Source organism: Dreissena polymorpha, chromosome 6, assembly GCF_020536995.1.
Source record: "Dreissena polymorpha isolate Duluth1 chromosome 6, UMN_Dpol_1.0, whole genome shotgun sequence".
NCBI classification, from domain to species: Eukaryota; Metazoa; Mollusca; class Bivalvia; order Myida; family Dreissenidae; genus Dreissena; species Dreissena polymorpha.
In genome coordinates, this window is record NC_068360.1 from 73,339,752 (window position 1) to 73,359,648 (window position 19,897).

The 19,897-nt window shown below is 33.0% G+C and overlaps 1 protein-coding gene across 1 annotated transcript; it reads right to left on the reverse strand.

Moving 5' to 3' along the window:
- Positions 1-323: 323 nt before the first annotated feature.
- LOC127835806 (low-density lipoprotein receptor-related protein 4-like) lies at positions 324-18,024 on the reverse strand. The gene is made up of 9 exons (XM_052362241.1): positions 17,816-18,024; positions 7,389-7,845; positions 7,037-7,134; positions 6,482-6,645; positions 6,103-6,256; positions 5,737-5,847; positions 955-1,110; positions 559-669; positions 324-337 (listed from the first exon to the last, which is right to left on the reverse strand). Exons 1-9 carry the CDS (start codon positions 17,871-17,873, stop codon positions 324-326), a joined length of 1,323 nt encoding a protein of 440 aa, XP_052218201.1. The 5' UTR covers positions 17,874-18,024.
- Between the last annotated feature and the right edge of the window lie 1,873 nt (positions 18,025-19,897).

Consider the following 19,897-nt stretch of genomic DNA (forward strand, 5'->3'; position numbering starts at 1 on the left):
TTCAGCGGCGACATGTATGGTGTATTACATATTGTGAAATAATTAAGTATTCTAAACCGAATAATGTTGATGTGTTTCAATTAATGAATCAAACGGTTTACTCAAGTACGGCGTAGGCGCATATGGCCGCCCGACACTTACAACAACTATTTCACACACTATATAAATTACAAAAGACCACACTTTCAATGTCAAATCAAATATATTCAACACATTGCTTAAATTAATTACAATTTACACGACATACGACGGCGAGTGTGGGTAACTAATGATAAAGTTTGCTTGATTGTAAGTTAGATGTGCTGCCCGTTTTTAACCTTACTTCAGTCATAGCTCCCTGGAATAGGTAATTAACCTTTATTAAGGGCAAATGCTTACGACATTAACTGCACTACTTTAATCAGAGATAGGGACAGAGTGATCGTTAAAACATACCATATCAAGTAAAAAAATATATGTGTATTTAAGAACATATGCACCGCATGTATTAACATACTTTACTGAAGTGCCAAATTAAAATTATGAAACATGTCAGGGGTCTGTTTTAACAAACAATACCTGTCACGTTTTCCGTTGCTGATGCAATACGTTGCTTCGTGTGGACGTCATCTAATGCCACTTTATAGATATCACTGCCATCCGCAAATATAATCGTTTGATCGTGTGAATCTATAGATAGAGATATATATATAGAGTATATCTATATAATATAGATATATATATATATATATATATATATATATACTATCTATATATCTATAGTATATATATATCTATATAGACTTATATATCTATAATATATATATATATATATATCAAGGTATAACTGTGTTTATATATTATAAATTTAAGTCAGAATTGCCACCAATTATACCATGTGTTCAGCCCTCAAAATTTATCACTTCAGTTATTAAACAATGGCACTCGACGTTATGAAGCCGATAAGTCACATACCGACTGTAAGCCAATTTAGATTCGACCCAAGATTCGGGAAACATGTCTTGTTAGTCGCTATGTATTTCAATTCGTCATGGATCCCTGTTATATCAGCAGCACATACTGTGGTAGCTGTAGCCCAGACCAGGGCACGGTGAAGAAGACCTGAAGTCTCTGCAAAACCACAAAAGATATAGGCATGCACTATTTGTAGTATATGTATCTTACCACCTTCTTAACTACGAAACAGGAACAAATTCAAAACAAAATGTAAATAAATTGACGTTGCACGACAAAAACGACCCGTTTTACACGAAATGTAACGCGCAATTGTATTTTTTTTTGCAATTTCTGAACTTGTCAAAGACGTTTTGTGCACTAGTTTACAATTACATGTTGTAAAATGAAATTTACCCTAATCAACAATGTAATTTACTTTAATCTTAATAACATTTACCTGAATTAATTTACCAATTCGCGAGCAAATATTTATGCGAAATTAGTACATATACAAGTAAGCAGTTGTTTGTAATAAGTGAATATTTGAGGTCCGAATAAGGTTTATTTGCCGAGCGCTTAAATGACACCGTTTTGGTTTTCTTATTTTGTTTACAAACTAATGTTTTGAAAACATTTAAAAACTAACGGTCCGTGAATAAACCGTATTTTCGTTTTTCCGACAAATGAGAACGTTTACCAATACATGCATGTTTTCTATAAACAAAGTCCAATTATTCACATTTAAAATGAATGGTCCAAGGTCCCCAGCACACCTTTTGTTTACTGTACTTGATTGCATGATATTAATACTTTTGAAAATGTTTGATACTTAAGCGAAGACAATTTGCTTTTTTGTCATTATTTAAAACAAAAATGTACAATAATAATATGTTGAAGTATATCAACATTTTATTTTGTTACGAGTTTGTTTTTACTTATTCCATCGTGAACATCTGCAGACGATTTTTTCGTCATGAGAAATCTATTAAAATCATGTGCATTTCGTAAGTGACAGGAAATATATGCGATAAACACAATAACGGAAATATAAGCTGAGAAACATTTGCCTTCATATGTTTCATAACTAGTTAGAAAACGCTGATAATTAATCGTTTTACGGGAAAAATATGTTACATTATGATTTATCATTATTGCTACCGCGTTTTCAATTAAACATTAAAGTGAGAGATTCGTCTCATTCGTTTGGTATCTGAACAAATGACCAACATACGAAAATAGGGAAAATGTATATTATATAAATAAAAGGCGGTACGACGATTATAACTGTGAAATATATTGCGCTATGTCTCATAAAATGCTGCTTTATAATAATTGTATTTCGTTTATAAATAACAAAATCAAACATTTTACGGCTAACAAAATGTTCCCAATGTTTAACTTTTAACGTCGCCTTACATAATATAATGTTAAAGTTGTATTCGAACTGTCAATATTGAAACTGATCAATTCCATCTCGCAATGAATTCGTCAAATACTTGCAGGAACATATGTGTAAGAAAATATTAATGAGAAATAAATGCATTAATTAATCGTTAAAGAAATTTCTCAACAAAAAAATAATTTCTGCGTAAACATTCGAACCAAAAGAAGCTATTCCAAACTTTTAACACTTTACTAAAAGAAAGAGCATATGGAATACGAAAAGCGAAACACGCAAACAAGGGCGCTTTCGCTTGCGTGATCATTAAAGGTACATTCATTAATCGAAAATTGTAATATTATTTTTCTTGTATACAAATCAAGTTCGTTTGCTCATTAATTCAAACGTTGAAAGAATCTGTGGAACACAACCAACGCTTTATTCAATGAAATTAATTCATTTGTATCCACATCATCGTCAACTCCTAATGCGCTTGAACTAGTGGACAATAATGTAGCGTTCTGCTTCCGCTGTTTGAATGTCATTGTCTTGCATGGAATTTCTAATAATTTCATAATTGTTTTAAGCACTTTTTCTCAATCCTATAAAGAAGCACCAAACATAATACTGCGGATAAGAATTATGAAAGATCCCATTGCGTTAATCCATTGCTCGAGGAATTGAAACATTTTCTCTTATATTTATAACAAGATAGAGTGATAAAAACAGGATCAATGTAGCACACTATTTTTGCATCTTGTTGTAAATCACGTTTTGGATTCAATACATGTGTGGATACCTGTTACGAGAGCCTACAGCCCGCCAGATGCTCGAAGTGCAGGCACCCGAACGGCATATAATATGCTGTGAAAGAGCGTCATGTCGCAATTCATGCCTTCAGGGAAATTGTTGACGATATCAATCGAATTTATATGTTTAGCAAAAGTGCGGAACTTTTTTTCATTTGTTAAACAGGTGTGAATACAATGTAGTCAGTAATTGCATTTGTTTTTCAAAGAGAACATCTACCATGAACAAAAATATGTTAATGTACTAAGATCATTGAAATATATGTTATACATTAAATCAAAAACACAGAATTGGAATAAAACAGACATATACATGTGTATCATAAGGCACATTCTTGTACATCTATTTATTCTTAAATTAGACTAGCTAACAAGAGCTGTCCCAAGAACCAACGATTGTTTGTCTTTCATATTGTCAGTGACCTGTGAATACATATTAGAAGCTCAATATTTATAATATTTACCTAGTTTTATGCACATTCAAACCTGAACATATACATTACTACAAAAATGAATTACGCTAGATTTCAATCGTTATCCAATTTTAACATTTCACTTTTAAGAACTATGCAATTTGGTAACGTTACCTTTACCAGACAGGCCTAATTGCAATTTCCAGCTATGTCTGCATGTACGGAACTGTCGCATTACATAAAAGCAAAATACCTTCATCGAACCCAAAGTTATTGAAAGAATTTGGTTTTCTTTTTAAGTATCAGTAAACTTCACAATGACCTATACCCGACTTTTCTAAAATGCAATAACATAGTACACATACACTTTCAATTTAATGATTCCACACTTAACTAGAGTTATTAAAAATAAATATTTTATCTATTTTAGTAATAGTGACCTTGACCCAATTTGCTTACATGCGGAATTTCAGGTAAGCTTGCCATATTCAACGTTATTGAGCTTGTTTTGTGCAAACTGAAGTTAGTGATAAACAAACACTTTAATTTTAACCTCGATTTTAGAAGTAAACACTGGACATTACTCTGCTTTGTGCAGATGAGAGTTGTTGCCCATGAATATTGAATTGAATGTCTACTGTAGATACAATGCAAAGAAAGATTGCAAAAGATGAACATGTATTATATATGCACATAGAGGGGTATAATTCTGCTTAATTGCAGGTCAGCGTTATAAACGATGATCATGGATGGATATGATAATGATCCACCGACATATTTAACCTGTGTGGGGAATTGCGTCATCGTCTACACGTTTTCTCGCGTATTCTACTGCAACATTTATTGTCATAGACAATTTCTTTTAAAGTAAGTTACACGTTTAAAAAAAGCACGTGCATGGCTATTCAATGCAAAACATTAAATGCAATGCTGAGTTAAACTATTCTTTAAGACAATAGAAACATGTTCAATAAACAAGAATTTTTAATGTTTACACATGATCAATACCTTGCGGTTTCGTAAAAAAAATCCTCAAAAGCGTGGAGCGTAATAAAATAACGAATATTATATTCTAATAAAAACGTTGTCCATATTTCTGGAATATGAAAATTTATTGCAAATGGTTTTAAAGGTATATATGTTGTCAATTATTTCATATTTTCACTATCTCGTTCATCTTGACCGTTACGTGCTATATTATTACCAAGAACCATTGACTTGTGTTCTAAAATAAGGGAATAGTATAATAGTTGTTCCGGAAACGTTTTCGTTATTCTGTCACCTTAAATAATTTCCGGTTTATTATTAACAATATTAACCGATCAACCGCAGCCTATTGAATCAACCAACAATAATTTTTATATCCCCGATGCGAAGTCAAGGAGGGAATACTCAAATCACAATAGACCTATGTCCGTCTATGTGTCTATATGTCTTCCACTCTATCTGTATGTTATATTAACTTTACGGTCTGGAAAATAATTTTGCAAATGTGCATGGTCTCTGACAACTATTATTGTACAATTCGTCCATACACACTTATTCACAAGTTTCCTTTATATGTATTGGTTTTTATTTAGGTTGGCAAGTTAGCATATGCAATTATTTACAATAAATAAACACTCAGCTCTATAAGCCATAGCCTTCATAGCAACAATTATGATAGGCACAGGGAGATCCTTCATACATTATAATGACTTCATGACCAATACAGTATGCACTCAAAAAGCGTTTAAATTGAGATTGCTTTGTAACACATGTCATAAACGTAAATACAATTATTTGGAAAAAAACACACAAATACTTATATGCTGCTGCACCAGAATAACGTTGATTGTAATGACGTTTACTACCAAAATGTTTTTTTTGCAATAAAGAATTAACAAATAAAACCTGTTGATTCTTCAAAGCATGGCTAATTCGTATTTTACTGTTTTATCAAATCAAGAACGGTAAACGGGACCAAACACATAGTTTGAATGTTCAAATACTGATTTTTGTAATATTAAAATTGAAACGAAATATAAATATGGACATATGTTTCCTGTTTGTTTTTATAATGAAAAAACAACAACAAAAAAAACGATATAAAAATCAGTTTGGTTTTTGTTTTATGTTTTTTGTTTCGCGTATTAGAAATTAAATCGAAATATGAACTTATATACGAACGATAAACAAATATATAAGGACACAATACCTGAACACGTGCGTCCATCGGCATTCAACGTAAACCCCTCACGACACAAACATTCGGGTCCTGTCGTTTCGCTCACACAAATACTCTCACATGAAATGTTTGAACAGTAATCTGTATATAAATTGGCATATGATAACATAGTTAAAATATAGTTTACTTGTTACACATCTAAAACGTCGCAATTTAACAAAAAATGGATATATGTATATATATATTTATGTATATATAATATATATAGGCTGCATTAAGTTCTTCCTGTAAGTATATTAATAAAAATGGTTAAAAGTGGCCATCGTTTGAAAATAAATAATGTATTTTCTTCATAATTCACATAAAATGATGCTTGCGATTAAAGTATTGGTAAACCTGTTATTGTAGGTTGTGGTGCAAATAAAGTCACACATTTAATTTCCGAATTTTTTGATTCGATAGACTTGGCGTGGCTAACGCCAGTATCCTTGTTAAAAAGGTGCACTTTTCCACCTGTGCTTGACGCCATTTCTAGTGCAAACACAACGTCCTGAAACATTGTTCAGTTCAGAACAAACACGTCTATTTTGTATACTGCAAATGTTTCTAAATGAGAATTGAACGCAAAACCAACAATGCAAATTCACATTAATGGATCTTGCTGTATAATATTAATTTTATCTTGTGCAGTATCCATAGTATTGATAGTCCTTGTAGCTCAACTATATTTTTAATCAAGAAATAATATGGGTTATAAAATATTACAAATACCTACACGAAATACTGCTATATCAACAAATAAATGGTCTGCAAGTGCTTTTTTTCTGATTGTCGTGTGTTCTTTTCCATCTAAATTTGATCGCTCCACGGTATCGCGCAAAGCGTCAACCCAGTACAGCTTCGATGATGCAATGTCGACATCAAGGGCTATCGGATAAGCTATAAATAAAATAATATAAAAACTTTATTTAAAGAAGATTTACTTAAGAAATACATCAGATGAAATTACATAATATGCAATTTTTATAATACATTTCTTATTTTCAACAAGGTCTTCTTACATAATACAATTTACAACAAATATATCATATTTCATCTTCAGCAATAAGAACAAAACATAAATAATCATATATGCATGCACATTAATAATGAAATATATCAAAATTTTAAAGAACCACACTCCTTAAAACACACGCACGCACGCAAGTACTCGACAGGTTCGACTTTATGACCATATACTTTTAGTTTTGATTTTAAAGAGATAAAAAGAATTTGAAAAAAATCAACAATAAACAATCATAACAAGTGGCAAACATAAAACTACAATTACCATTTTTGCGGTGAGATATTATGGTTTTACGACCATTTCCGGTGAGACTGGAACGCTCAATCTTCGAAAATGAGCCGACATCGCTCCAAAACATATATCTTGAAGGTAAAGATACGCTTATGTGTTTGAAACAAAACTCGAAGCATACATGAACATTATATATATATGGTCTATAAGAAAATATTATTTCTATAGTTGAATAATGTAAAGTGATTGGAAATACATAACATGCATACTAACCTGTCCTAGTGTAGTTATCATACAAATTCTTTAGAAATGAAAACTATATAGTATCGAACATTACATATGCGTTTAGATCATGCAACAACGGAAAGTCATAAATGAAACCGACTTGTGAATCGGATCTACAGCAATCCCAGTAGGCCTCTCGATGTTATCATAAACCAGGATTCGATAATGTCCATTAGTTTGCAAAGACTGCACTGCGACCCATCTGAATATTGGATCTGTCCAGTAAAGGTTGTTTGAAATCCAATCCAAAGCTATCATCACGAATCCTCTAGAAAGTCCGGAATGCAGAGACTTTAATGGTAAATTCTGAAGACCGGTCTCGGGATCAAAATTAAGCATTTCAAGAGACGCCGTGTACTTGTTATAAATATACAGCTGTTTTCGAGCGTAATCAACATCGATGGACATTGGTTCTGTATTTAAAAACATAGACTGTCTACGTGTTGTATGGATGGTTGTGTTGCCCTCCACTACCTCGATTGGTAATGCAAGAAAGTTTTCATATACATCACCACTCAAACTGGATCCAAGAACCAGATACCCAGTCGACAAGGCATCTGCAAAATAAGTTCCAAATAACAATATAACAATGCAATCATCAAGTATTCAACGAATTGTATGACGCTTTTACGGTACAAATTATCGTTTTGGTGTCATCAAGACATATTTATGTGCGTCTCTCATGCAAAATTATGGTAATTGTAATTTAGCTGTACATCTGAACTCTCTGCACGAAGTGATTAATTTTGTGTTGATATCATGTTATCACATATTTATATATTACTTTTAGATTGTTCTACTGCTCGTTCGTCCGAAGTTAATCAATTATCATTCGAGAAAAGCTAATGTTAACAGTGACCAGTTCGTAAATGACATAGTAATTGTTATTTGTCGTGTTAATTAAGATATGGTAATTGAATGTGTGTGTATATGTGTGTGTATGTATGTGTGCGTATGCGTTCATTCGTGCGAGTGTTTGCATATGGGAAAATGTAATAGACAATAAATTAATATTCTTAAATACTCTCTGTAAATAAATAATTGTTCATTGAGACCATTTTAATATTGAACGAGAAATTAATAATATAAGAGAAGTCATGTAATAGACTTGCTTTTTATGACACTTCTATTACACCGTACAGTACTATATGTCCGTCAATGTCTTACTAAAGTATTTATTCAATGCATTAAGTCAGCTATTTTATACCCTTTGTGAGTATATAATATTATATATATATATTCTTATCGACAAATATATCCATGTTCGCATGATAATGCAAGAATGCATTATTCATACCATAGTTGTTTGAAGGCCTCATTGAAAATAAGATTGCCATTGTTAAACTGTTTGCATGACTTTGTATCAATGCGTTGTCTTAATGAGTTACCTTCGGGAAATAAAGAGATTATTATTATTATTATTATTATTATTATTATTATTATTATTATTATTATTATTATTATTATTATATTATTATTATTATTATTATTATTATTATTATTATTATTAGTAGTAGTTGTAGTAGTAGTAGTAGTAGTAGTATTATTATTAGTATTATTATTATTAAAGCAATGCATTTGATCGAATACGGTATAATGCATTTTTTAAATTTAAATAACGTTTTAGAAAAATACTATGACTGCGTATACATATGCAGTCATACATTCGTTAAATTGCTCGGTATTAGACATGCGATACATTAAGATATATAATAATATGTAATAATTAAAAACGTTCGTCTTTTTTCGAATAATATTTTAGTGTTTTTAGAAAGGTTCATTTGATTTGTAATAGCATGCCGTTTTGTAGCATCACATTTTTATGCGTGAACATTTGCTAATCTATCAATCATTATAAACTGATCATATATGCACACAGGTCCATTATTATTTAGGGTTTTGATGAATCACACACGTAGATATATTTATTAAAATATTTAATCTTGCAACATTTTCTTTATTTACTCGTGTTATAAGGGTATTTCACTACGACCCGATTCCTTGTCCCGATTTCCAATTTTTTGAGGTCGGGGACATTCTTAGCTCAATCGGCGACGGTCTTAACTTATTCGTAGCTAGTGGTGGTCCGGTCGTAAGTGATTCCTGCAACTCTTGAGCTCCCGAAAAATTGTGGCCAGATTTTAAACGTGTTTAAAATTTGGCAAAGACCTCCAAGACTGAATTTAATCGCAGTTGACTCGTAACAGCGTCGTAGTGCGTTTTTGGGCGTCGTAATGGAATCGTTGGTAATTCGTGACTCAATCGGGAAATCGATGATCACGTGATCTGTCTTCGAATCAGCTACGACTTTGTCAAGACTCTCACGAGTTCACCCCGAGTGAGTTGCGAGCCCGCTAAGATTCTCGCGATTTAGTTACGAAACAGTTACGATTTTGTAAAAAATGATTAAGAAAAAATATTTTTCTATCATGGTTTGTTGTCGAATAACCCACAGTAAGGAGTATAGATGCCTAGGAATTAAATCACGAGTGCGGAGCACGATTGATTTGATAACACGCATCTATTTTCCTTACTGTGGGTTATTCGACAACAAACCATCATAGAAAAAAAGTATTTTGATTCTAACACGATTCTAATTGATTTGGTTCAAGCTTTTGGACGTGAACTATATTTTTCAATACTCCGCACTTCTTAGTACAAAGTTCACTATTTAGTGACGTCATTGAATTGTACAAACATATGACGTCGTTTTCATTCATTAATATTTTGCAAATGACATCACTTTTATTGAGAACAACAATCGCAGAAACTAAATGACGTCACGTTTATTGATGCTTCTGAAAAGCTGACATGCTATAAATGTTTTCTTAATTACGCTTCTTAACAAATAACATTCTTTGCAGGAGTGGTTATGCGACTTATCACCAAATATACCATTTTTTGTTTCATTACATTTATATACATGCTACATTTATTACATTTCTTTTAGAACGGGATTTAGCACGTGCATTGTAGTTCAATATTTTCTTTATTTATTCGGAACTATTTTCGAAACATTAAGCTCCGCCCATAATCTATTGCAGAATAACCCACACTTGATTTCCTACTTTGTCTATAAAAAACAAGTCGCATGCCGTGTTAGAATCAATATCAATAGATATTGGCGCCTAATTCATGAGTGCGTTCGGTGAGGTCCTAGCTTAGTCATGACCGATCTGCATCGTTCGTAGTACAGTCGCAGTAGATTCTTACACATCGTAGTGAAGTCGCGACCCTATTCTCAATACTTCAACCGAACCCCATGATTCGTCTTAACTCAATCGTACCAGTGTCGTAACTGAATTGTAGACTGTCACGAATCTTCCCGATTCAATAAATGTGATAAATCGTAGCGAATCGTGTGCTTGTTTTCGTAGTGGAATAGGGCCATTAACATTACACTCATGACTGTTGTAATTACGCGCTTTAAGCGTGAATGCTTTAAATATTTTCATTTTTTAATAAGACCATGGTTTTCACAAGACAGTACAAAGGTGTTTTAGCCGGACCTTCTTAAAGCGGCAGAATACTCTCAGTCCTCGCAGAAAGCGCATTTTTGACGATGCTGTTTCAGCATCGTCAAAGGTATGATACTATCAAAAAAATCTTCACAACCTGGCGACCTATGTAAAAGACCGAGCCAGTCCGATTGAGATAATGCTCGGGTCGTAGAAATACCGAAATCCCCGTAATTACCAAAATCCCCAGAAATCCCCAGATATCCACCGAAATCCCCAGTAATCCCCCTTAATATTGATTATTTCTCAAAATACTGCAGATATTAATATAGAATATTGCAAAATACACTAAAATCACTGATGAAACATTGTTTTTATCCAAGTTTGATCGTGAAAACTAAAATATAAACATTATAATTGGGATTTCCAGTATGAATTCATAGTGCATATTTGCACAAGCACGATCATGTACCGAAATTCCCGCTTTAAAGACCTTCAAGTGTCAAAAATTCATCTGGAGCTTTTTTTATATTATAAAGCAGCTGTACAGTCAAAAACTTAACAACAATTTCCCACTTCTGTTGAAAAATATTGACTTGTAGCGGGGATTTCGGTAATTCTACATTCGATTTGCAGAGTTGTCGTTCGTGTTTCAACATTCAACAATGGCCGCCCCCATGAGAGTCTCGTGTCAAAACTTTCTTACAGCATAAATTGGCTTGTTTCGCTATTTAGAAACTGTCATTTAGGATATATGAATTATTTATTCACTAAATCTCCGCTTATGACAACAATAGATGGAATTCGAAGGATATATACTCGATGTGAATGAAGGACTTTCTGGATCGTAACAGCTTGACACGGCAAAACTGGCTTACTGGTATTTTTAGTTTTCAATTTAAGTCACATTTTGCTTTATAAATTGTATTCGAGCATTTTGCGACTTATTGAATGACTATGATACCCGATATCAACATTTCATCGGGGATTTGCAGATCACCAACCTGTCCTGAAATTCAACATTGATTTCAAACTCTTTACTGGTTTGTACTCTTTCTTCTATGTTAGTACTTTTTATCATTTTAAAGTTAAATGAACTGTGTCTAGTAAAAGAGACATTTAGACGATTGTGGCCAGTTTGGATCTAGATCAGCCTGCAGTCGCTTGAAAGCTGTTTGCTTAAAAGCGGTTTTCTGACAATAAGAAATAATTTAATTGGATACTGATTGGACTGCGCTTTTCCTGTGACCTGGCTCAAATAATAGATTGTCATTAATCAAATTATTTATTCCAAACATTAATCAATTTTTTTTCTTGTTCCTCGGGATCAATGACTCCAGCACTTTCCTGTTGAGAATTGAATACTGCTAAAGGCGATGCTAGGGGGCGTGAGAGATGTTACACCTTCCATTATCGCTCGATTGTTACTGGTCGGCTCGGGTACTACGTACATGTGCCCCGGGTACTCTTAAGTTTACTTACATGTATCCCGGGTACGGTAAATATACTAAAATGTACCCGGGAAATTTAACCCTAAATCAGTCGTTGTTGACAATTTTTTTTTGTATTAATTATATATACACATTTATGTCAATTTTCTGTAGAATGGCCTCTATATTATCGGAACACATACTCAAAAAGCATGTTGATGCAGTGTTTTTTGAAGAGAAGATTGTTTAAGATAATCGGTTGCACGTTTAACGACATCGGATTTTTGGTGCGAATACAACTCGGGTACAGTCTAATATGGACCGAGTACAATAACGTATATTGACCGTACCTGGGGTACATGTAAGTATACTTAAGAATACCCGGGGTACATGTAAGTATACTTAAGAGTACCCGGGGTACATGTAAGTAGTACCAGAGCCGACAATGACCAATCGAGCTCCATTATCTCTTTTGAACCGACTCAAAAAACCGAGTCGACAATATTTGAATTAATTTTTGGTTTGGTTGCTTTCGAGGGATCGAAACATTTCAGAATCTTCCTAAAAGCCCTACGGGTTTGATCCCCAGAAGCGACATTGAAACCCAGCCAACTTAGTTATCTAAAAGGCTGCTAAACCTGATATACAATGATTATGCGAATTTTCTCTCACATGATGTTCATCAGTTCTATTATATAAAAACTCACAGCAGTAGCAAACAACTGGACAATAATTAATGAACGCATCTTTCATTTGTCTTTGACACTTTGATTTTGACATGGCCTAGATTTAAATTTGTGACTTGACTTAACCAGCACTCTTGTAACAGAGCTAATGTTCAAATGTACCATTGAAGATCACCTAAATCCAGATTTGCTATTATAGAAGTGTGGAAAGTTTTAAGGGTGTGACAAGTAAGCAAAAATTGGTCATTACCCAGAGGTCATAGCTGATCAGTGACTGTTTTAAAACAAGAAAAATCAGTGGTAACAGTTTAACGGTAATGTTACCAATGTGTCAGACCAGGGCCTTGATTTTGAAATGTAGGACATGCATGGTCATTTCTTCATGAAATCAGGACAAAAAATTGTATTTTAAGTCCTTAATATACCTGGCTATAGTTCTCAGATTATTATAAGCTCAATCAGTATATTTATATCATTATTTATGCTTTGTGTATTGTAAACATATACACAATCATGCAGTTACATGAAAGCAATAAATAATATCAAAGCTACCCATACTATAAAGGTCATTGACAAAGCCTATGGTAAAAATGTGAACACATTGAGTGTAATCGCCCTCTCATGCCAGCAAAAACAACACGTTGACAGGTTGTCATTTTTAACAGTTCTACTTTCACTTTCATTTTGTGATATCAAACTATTAATAATCGGGCTGAGAAAAATATCGCTATTGCTTTTATTGCCCCCGTTAGGGTTGCCTATAGCAGTTGAACTGTCCGTCAGTCAGTCAGTGTGTCAGTCTGTCCGTCCGTCCAAAAACTTTAATGGCCATAACTTTTTCAATATTGAACATTGCAACTTGATATTTGGCATACATGAGCATCTCATAGAGCTGCACATTTTCAGTTGTGAAAGGTGAAGGTCATCCTTCAAGGTCAAATTTAAAATATAAAGCGTCTGTCCATCTTTCCGAAAACTTTAACATTGGCCATAACTTTTTCAATACTGAAGATAGCAACTTGATATTTGGCATGCATGTGCATCTCATGAAGCTAAACATTTTGAGTGGTCAAAGGTGAAGGTCAACGTCATTCTTCAAGGTCTAATGTCAAATATATGTCGTCTGTCCGTCCGTCCGAAAATTTTAACATCGGCCATAACTTTTTCAATATTGAAGATAGCAACTTGATATTTTGCATGCATGTGTATCTCATGGAGCTGCACATTTTGAAAGGTTAAAGGTTAAGGTCATCCTTCAAGGTCAAAGGTCAATTATATTGCATCTGTCCGTCCGAAAACTTTAACTTTCGCCATAACTTTTTTATGCCTCTGAAGGGTGGCATATAGTTTTTGAACTGTCCGTCTGTCTTTTCATCAGTCTGTCCGTCCGTCAGTCCGTCCGTCCGTCCGTCCGTCCGAAAACTTTAACATTGCCAATAACTTTTGCAATATTGAAGATAGAAACTTGATATTTGGCATGCATGTGTATCTCATGGAGCTGCATTTTTTGAGTGGTAAAATGTTAAGGTCAAGGTCATCTCTCAAGGTCAAAGGTCAAAGGTTAAATTTTGCAATATTGAAGATAGTAATTTGATATTTGGCATGCATGTGTATCTCATGAAGCTGCACATTTTGAGTGGTGAAAGGTCAAGGTCAAAGGTCAAATTTTGCAATATTGAAGATAGCAACTTGATATTTGGCATTCATGCATATCTCATGGAGCTGAACATTTTGGGTGGTGAAAGGTCAAGATCCTTCAAGGTCAAGGTCAAATTTTGCAATATTGAAGATAGCAACTCTATGTTTGGCATGCATGCGTATCCCATGGAGCTGCACATTTTGAGTGGTGAAAGGTCAAGGTCATCCTTCAAGGGAAAAGGTAAAATATATGGCTTCAAAGCTGCGCAGCAGGGGGCATTGTGTTTCACAAACACAGCTCTTGTTTAATATATTTTCTGCACATTTCTTCGAAAAACTTACATCAATACACGATTTTCTTCGTTAATTCAAACATGCCTGACAGACTTGTGTACATATTTCGCTTACATTTTGACGCGCGTAGGTAGGACCGCATTACCGCTTCCGAAATGTGTATATATACTATTGCCTTCGAGGAACTTATCTGATGTTTGACGGAAAGGGCCGAAAATGTGCGATTGTGGATAAAGTTCCCCAAAGGTACTACTTTCCCGTTCCACCAATTTTTTTTCCGTACCTAAAATTTTTCGTACCCAATTTTTTTTTTGGTACCCAATTTTTTTTGTACCCAATTTTTTTTGTACCCAATTTTTTTGGATCCCCAAATGTTTTTTCGTACCCAAATTTTTTTCGGTCCCAATTTATTTGTTCCCAAATTTTTTTTTTACGTACCCAAATTTGTTTTCGTACCCAAATTTTGTTCGCACACTTTTTGTACCAAATTTATTTCGTACCAACATACACAATTGTGGTGATTGTGGTGATGTAGATAAACTTAACTTGATGCTTTTATATCCATCCTCTCAAAAGCATCGTCACACCAGTACTGTCAGTACTTTGATTAAGTTTAAATATGCCATGCACCAACCATTGTATTGCGCTTAAATTGTATGCACATAAACCGCTGTGGCATAAAACAAATTTTAAATATTCAAAACTACTAATGAGGTAGTAATGAGTACACGATTTTAGCAAATATATTAATAAAGAATATAAAACTTACAATATTTAAAAACATAAAGCAATATAACGCATGTGAATCAGAGATATGTCTTTATATTTCCGATTGTGCACGTTTTATATATTATATATTACAGCTCTTTTGTTAGATAACGACAGTGTGTTAACGACATGCCAGTTCAAACAAGCGTTTTTTTTTGCGGTTAAGCATTTGAGTACCAAATGACCCGCGTATATTGTACATGGCAAGTGATATGTTTGTAATTTCGAGTAAATACTTCTACTCATTTAACAATAAATTGGGACTAATGTAAATGCTTCACAACCCAAATCAGAGTAAAACGATTTATTGAGAGCCACACACTATACCTGATTACCCTACAAAACCATTATAATTGCTAAGGCTGCATCAATACCTTGGCATTTAATTCAACGTTACGATGTAAAAGAGCATAATTAAATTACGTAAAATTATTGCCAGGTCAATAAAAGTAGCAAACGTTGTAACAATCCATAACTAACATGTTTAATGATTTTATGCTAATGCTAGTGTAAACTTTCGGATGTAAGGTGGCTACAAGTACACATGCTAAAGTGAAACAGTAGGGTTTTAAAAGTCCTAGCTAGCGGTTATTCCAAATGAGCAGATGACTTTTGAAGTGCTTACTTGTTTACAATCCACAGTGTGCCGAAGTCATTCAAAGAGTTAATCGAGCACATACCTAGTATTATGTTTTTATGCATAGATCAGGTTCTTCGTGAAATATGTGTGCATTAAATCGCAATTATAAAACAAATACGAAAGATGTATATTTTCGCTTTACATATACCACTGTTGACAAACATTAAAAATAAACAAAAAATAATTCAAATAATATACAGTATGGAAACCAAACTGGAAGGCTTCATTCTTTTATGAAAACAATAAGCTATGGACATAATACATCTCACGTTTTATACTTATGTCAAGTGTAATGAGCGCATTGAATTATATCGATATATGTAAACACAGAACATCAAATTGCAACAATGTTACACTATCATGTACTATTATGACGCTCTTTTCAAACTTTCATTATCAACAACGTATGTCAAATAGCAATAAGTCACACACAAATAACTTAAATACCAAAACTGTCGGCATTATTGGCTTTTCCTATCTGCATCTGAGTCAATCCTTATATCAATAAAAACATGTAATGGGGTTTGATTCACTAAAATGGGAAAAAATGATGTTTTATAACACAAATAACTTTTTTTATAGTTATAAGTAATTTAAAAAGGTGAGCATTTCATAGTTCCTATTCAGTATAATTTGCTGTCATAATTCTCATAAGAGCATTAATATTATTATAAAGTAGCGAAATAATGGTAAGAAATAAGAATAATAAGTGTAATGAAATTTAAATCGCGCTAAAATAACGTGCAACAAACGACGTGTGTTAATCTTAATTCTTCAATAAATTCATATATAAAGGCGAAATATAATATTTGTGGGTAATATAAAAGTGTTCATTGAATTATAATAAATAATCAATCTATAAATTTGGGGTATCGCATTTGAACAATATAGTATTGCTTTAAATACAAGAAGACACCATTTAGATATAATTTTGAATGTGGGAAAAATATCTGATTTATATTATGTCATATTAAATCCGAACAAATGATACACTGAGCAATTAATTAGGCTTATTTTAAAGAAATGTGAATACCTTCCAAAGAAATATGAAAGTTAATATTTGCATTAATTATAGTATACACCCATGTTAATCTACTCCGAAGGTGTCTGCACTTGTGGAAATTTGTTTATTAAATACGATGCTAATAAACATAAATAACAAGCGTTGGTAAGAGAACATTCTGGTTACATGGCCATTAGCATATTTTTAATTATATTCTATATTTTGATTTATAGACGTTATTACCTATATTGATGAGTGTTTAACAAATAAGTGTAGTTATCGAGGCTTAGAAAACATTAAATACCAGCCATTGAAACAGGAGGTACTCTATAATCATTCTAATTATTAAAGCTTTATTGTCCACTTATTTATATGTCTCTTCATTTATTACATTTAAGTTTGAATAAGAATAACTTACGTATCAAAACGTCAACATTAAAACGCCATACAATAACGAGATAAACGTGAATTATGACAATGACCTCTCGTACCTTTGTTGTTTTATGTAGTGAAGTTTCTGTGAGCTGTTCTTAAGTCCATGCAGCAATACCAACCAAAACATTACAGCGATATTTTAATGAATGCATTTTTTTAACAACAAAGTACTTACCTGAAACAACGACTTCATAAAAAGCAAAGACAGTCACGATAATTCGAACAGTCCACATTGCGATAGACGTGTTGATCGCACGATCTACATACAGTCAACTGATTTGCGACAACTTCGCAATACAGTAGTTTTTATACTGCGCAGTTTAAATACATAGTACCATGGCTTGGTTTGCTTTTTTAATAGCTGTTGTAGCTGTAAATTTCTTCAACCCAGATTTGAACTGTGTCAAACTGTTTTAATATAATTTTAATCTGCAGAAAAAAATACTGATTTGTTAAGTTTAAACCATATAGTTTCTTAAAACCCGAGAGCTGTTGATGATTGTTATTGAGATCGACACAAAAATACTATGCTCCGTTTATATTAAATTATATCAAATCGCCCAAGAAAGTAATCAATATTTAATGCACTCTTAAACACGAAATACATGTAGGTGAAACTACGGTATTCATTAATTTATAACTTAAACAATGCACGGACTTTTTAATTCAACCAAATGCATACTACCAAAAGGGAAATTAATGTAAGTTAAATTTGCCTCTCAAATAATACTTCAAATACTGTATTCGTTAAATTTACGCTTGAAACAAACAGTGCTATCCGTTTGTGTTTTATTTTGTGATACATTTAGTGCATGAATGTTTTCCATTATCAGTGAACTGAGCTGCAGAATGAACATAAGAAAGTAAAAAAGAAAAAAAAACATTGCCCTTGGCTTTTATTAAATCAAACCCATATCAGATTGTTTAAAACGGTTTGTTCGTTCGGCAGGTGTTTAGTTTGCTCAAAGTGCATGCACAACCATATTTGCAAATGTTAATTGAAAATATATGTAGGGATTAGCATAAAATGCTTATTAACAAATTTAACTGCCCAAATTTGCGAACTGTATGAGTGCTTATGCTGTTGAATTTTAATTAAACGTATGATTTGTGTTTTTCATAGAATCAAATCAATAAACTTTTTAATGATCTGATATCAGTTTTCTTACCAAATCTTCTTACAAAACCAATATTATTTCAATGTAAAGGACCGAGTAAGATCAAAACATGCGGTGCGTTCATAGTCCTTACATATAACACTCATGTAAGTAGCAAAGCTTTGAAGCAAGCGGTATTAATATTAAAGGCGTCATCTAGTCCTCTAGAGTTCACCTCGGATAGATAGACGTAATAACATACAGGACAATCGGTTTATGCCTACCGGTTCTTTGTGTTTCTGTAGGTTTCGGATGCATAAACACAGTAAAATAATTTAACATATTTATCGTAGTTATTATAAAACCGTTACATTAAACTGTTTCTGTTTAAAACAACAAAATGTTATTTACATTATCAAACTTTATATTGTTTTGCTGATTGATGGCCAAAACGATTAATCAACTTTCTATGCACAATTGTGATAGGTTCGGTATACTGTTGCGGAAGCAACAATATAGACTTTATACGCGATGAGTGTTTTTTTAATTTACACAATAACTCATACATGAATGTTTAGAACAGCCGTATTATGCCTGAGTCCTTCCTGATCAGTATCGAAGGAAGCCAGTCAATGTTACTTTTGTCATCCCACCATGGAAGGTTCAAAACACAAGAATCAAATGCCCTGCGAATTCGTTTTAAAAGTTCATCCTCAAAACAAATTATTCTAGTTGAGCGACCATTACTTTTTAACACGTGCGCGACCATTACTTTTTAACACGTGCAGTCTCTATAACGTTTGGACATTTCTGCTTATGTGCATTAATCTATATTGTAACATTCTAAAAGTAAGACATGTGAATAAATTACGCTAAGCGATAAACAATTTATATACAGCAAACTTTTCAAATAGTTTTCCAATCAAATACAATATTATCTAAACATACACGCTTCAACAGATGTGATACTTTGGTTCCGTGAATACATCAACACGTGTTTTTACTTGCTGCCTATTGTTTGATTACTTGTTCATTGTTAGCACATGGTTTCACTCAGGAAGTAGCTAAAATAGACAATTGCCCTTCCTTGAAAAATACTTGACCAAATTCGACAGGAAATAGAATATTTTTCTATAACAAATTTAGTCTATCGCATTCAT

Coding starts and splice junctions, on each gene's coding strand:
- LOC127835806 (XM_052362241.1), bottom strand. CDS start 17,873: ATGTGGACTGTTCGAATTATCGTGACTGTCTTTGCTTTTTATGAAGTC. Junction 6,646..7,036: donor AATATCTCACCGCAAAAATG/GTAATTGTAGTT, acceptor TTTTATTTATAG/CTTATCCGATAGCCCTTGAT. Junction 6,257..6,481: donor TTGATATAGCAGTATTTCGT/GTAGGTATTTGT, acceptor ACAATGTTTCAG/GACGTTGTGTTTGCACTAGA.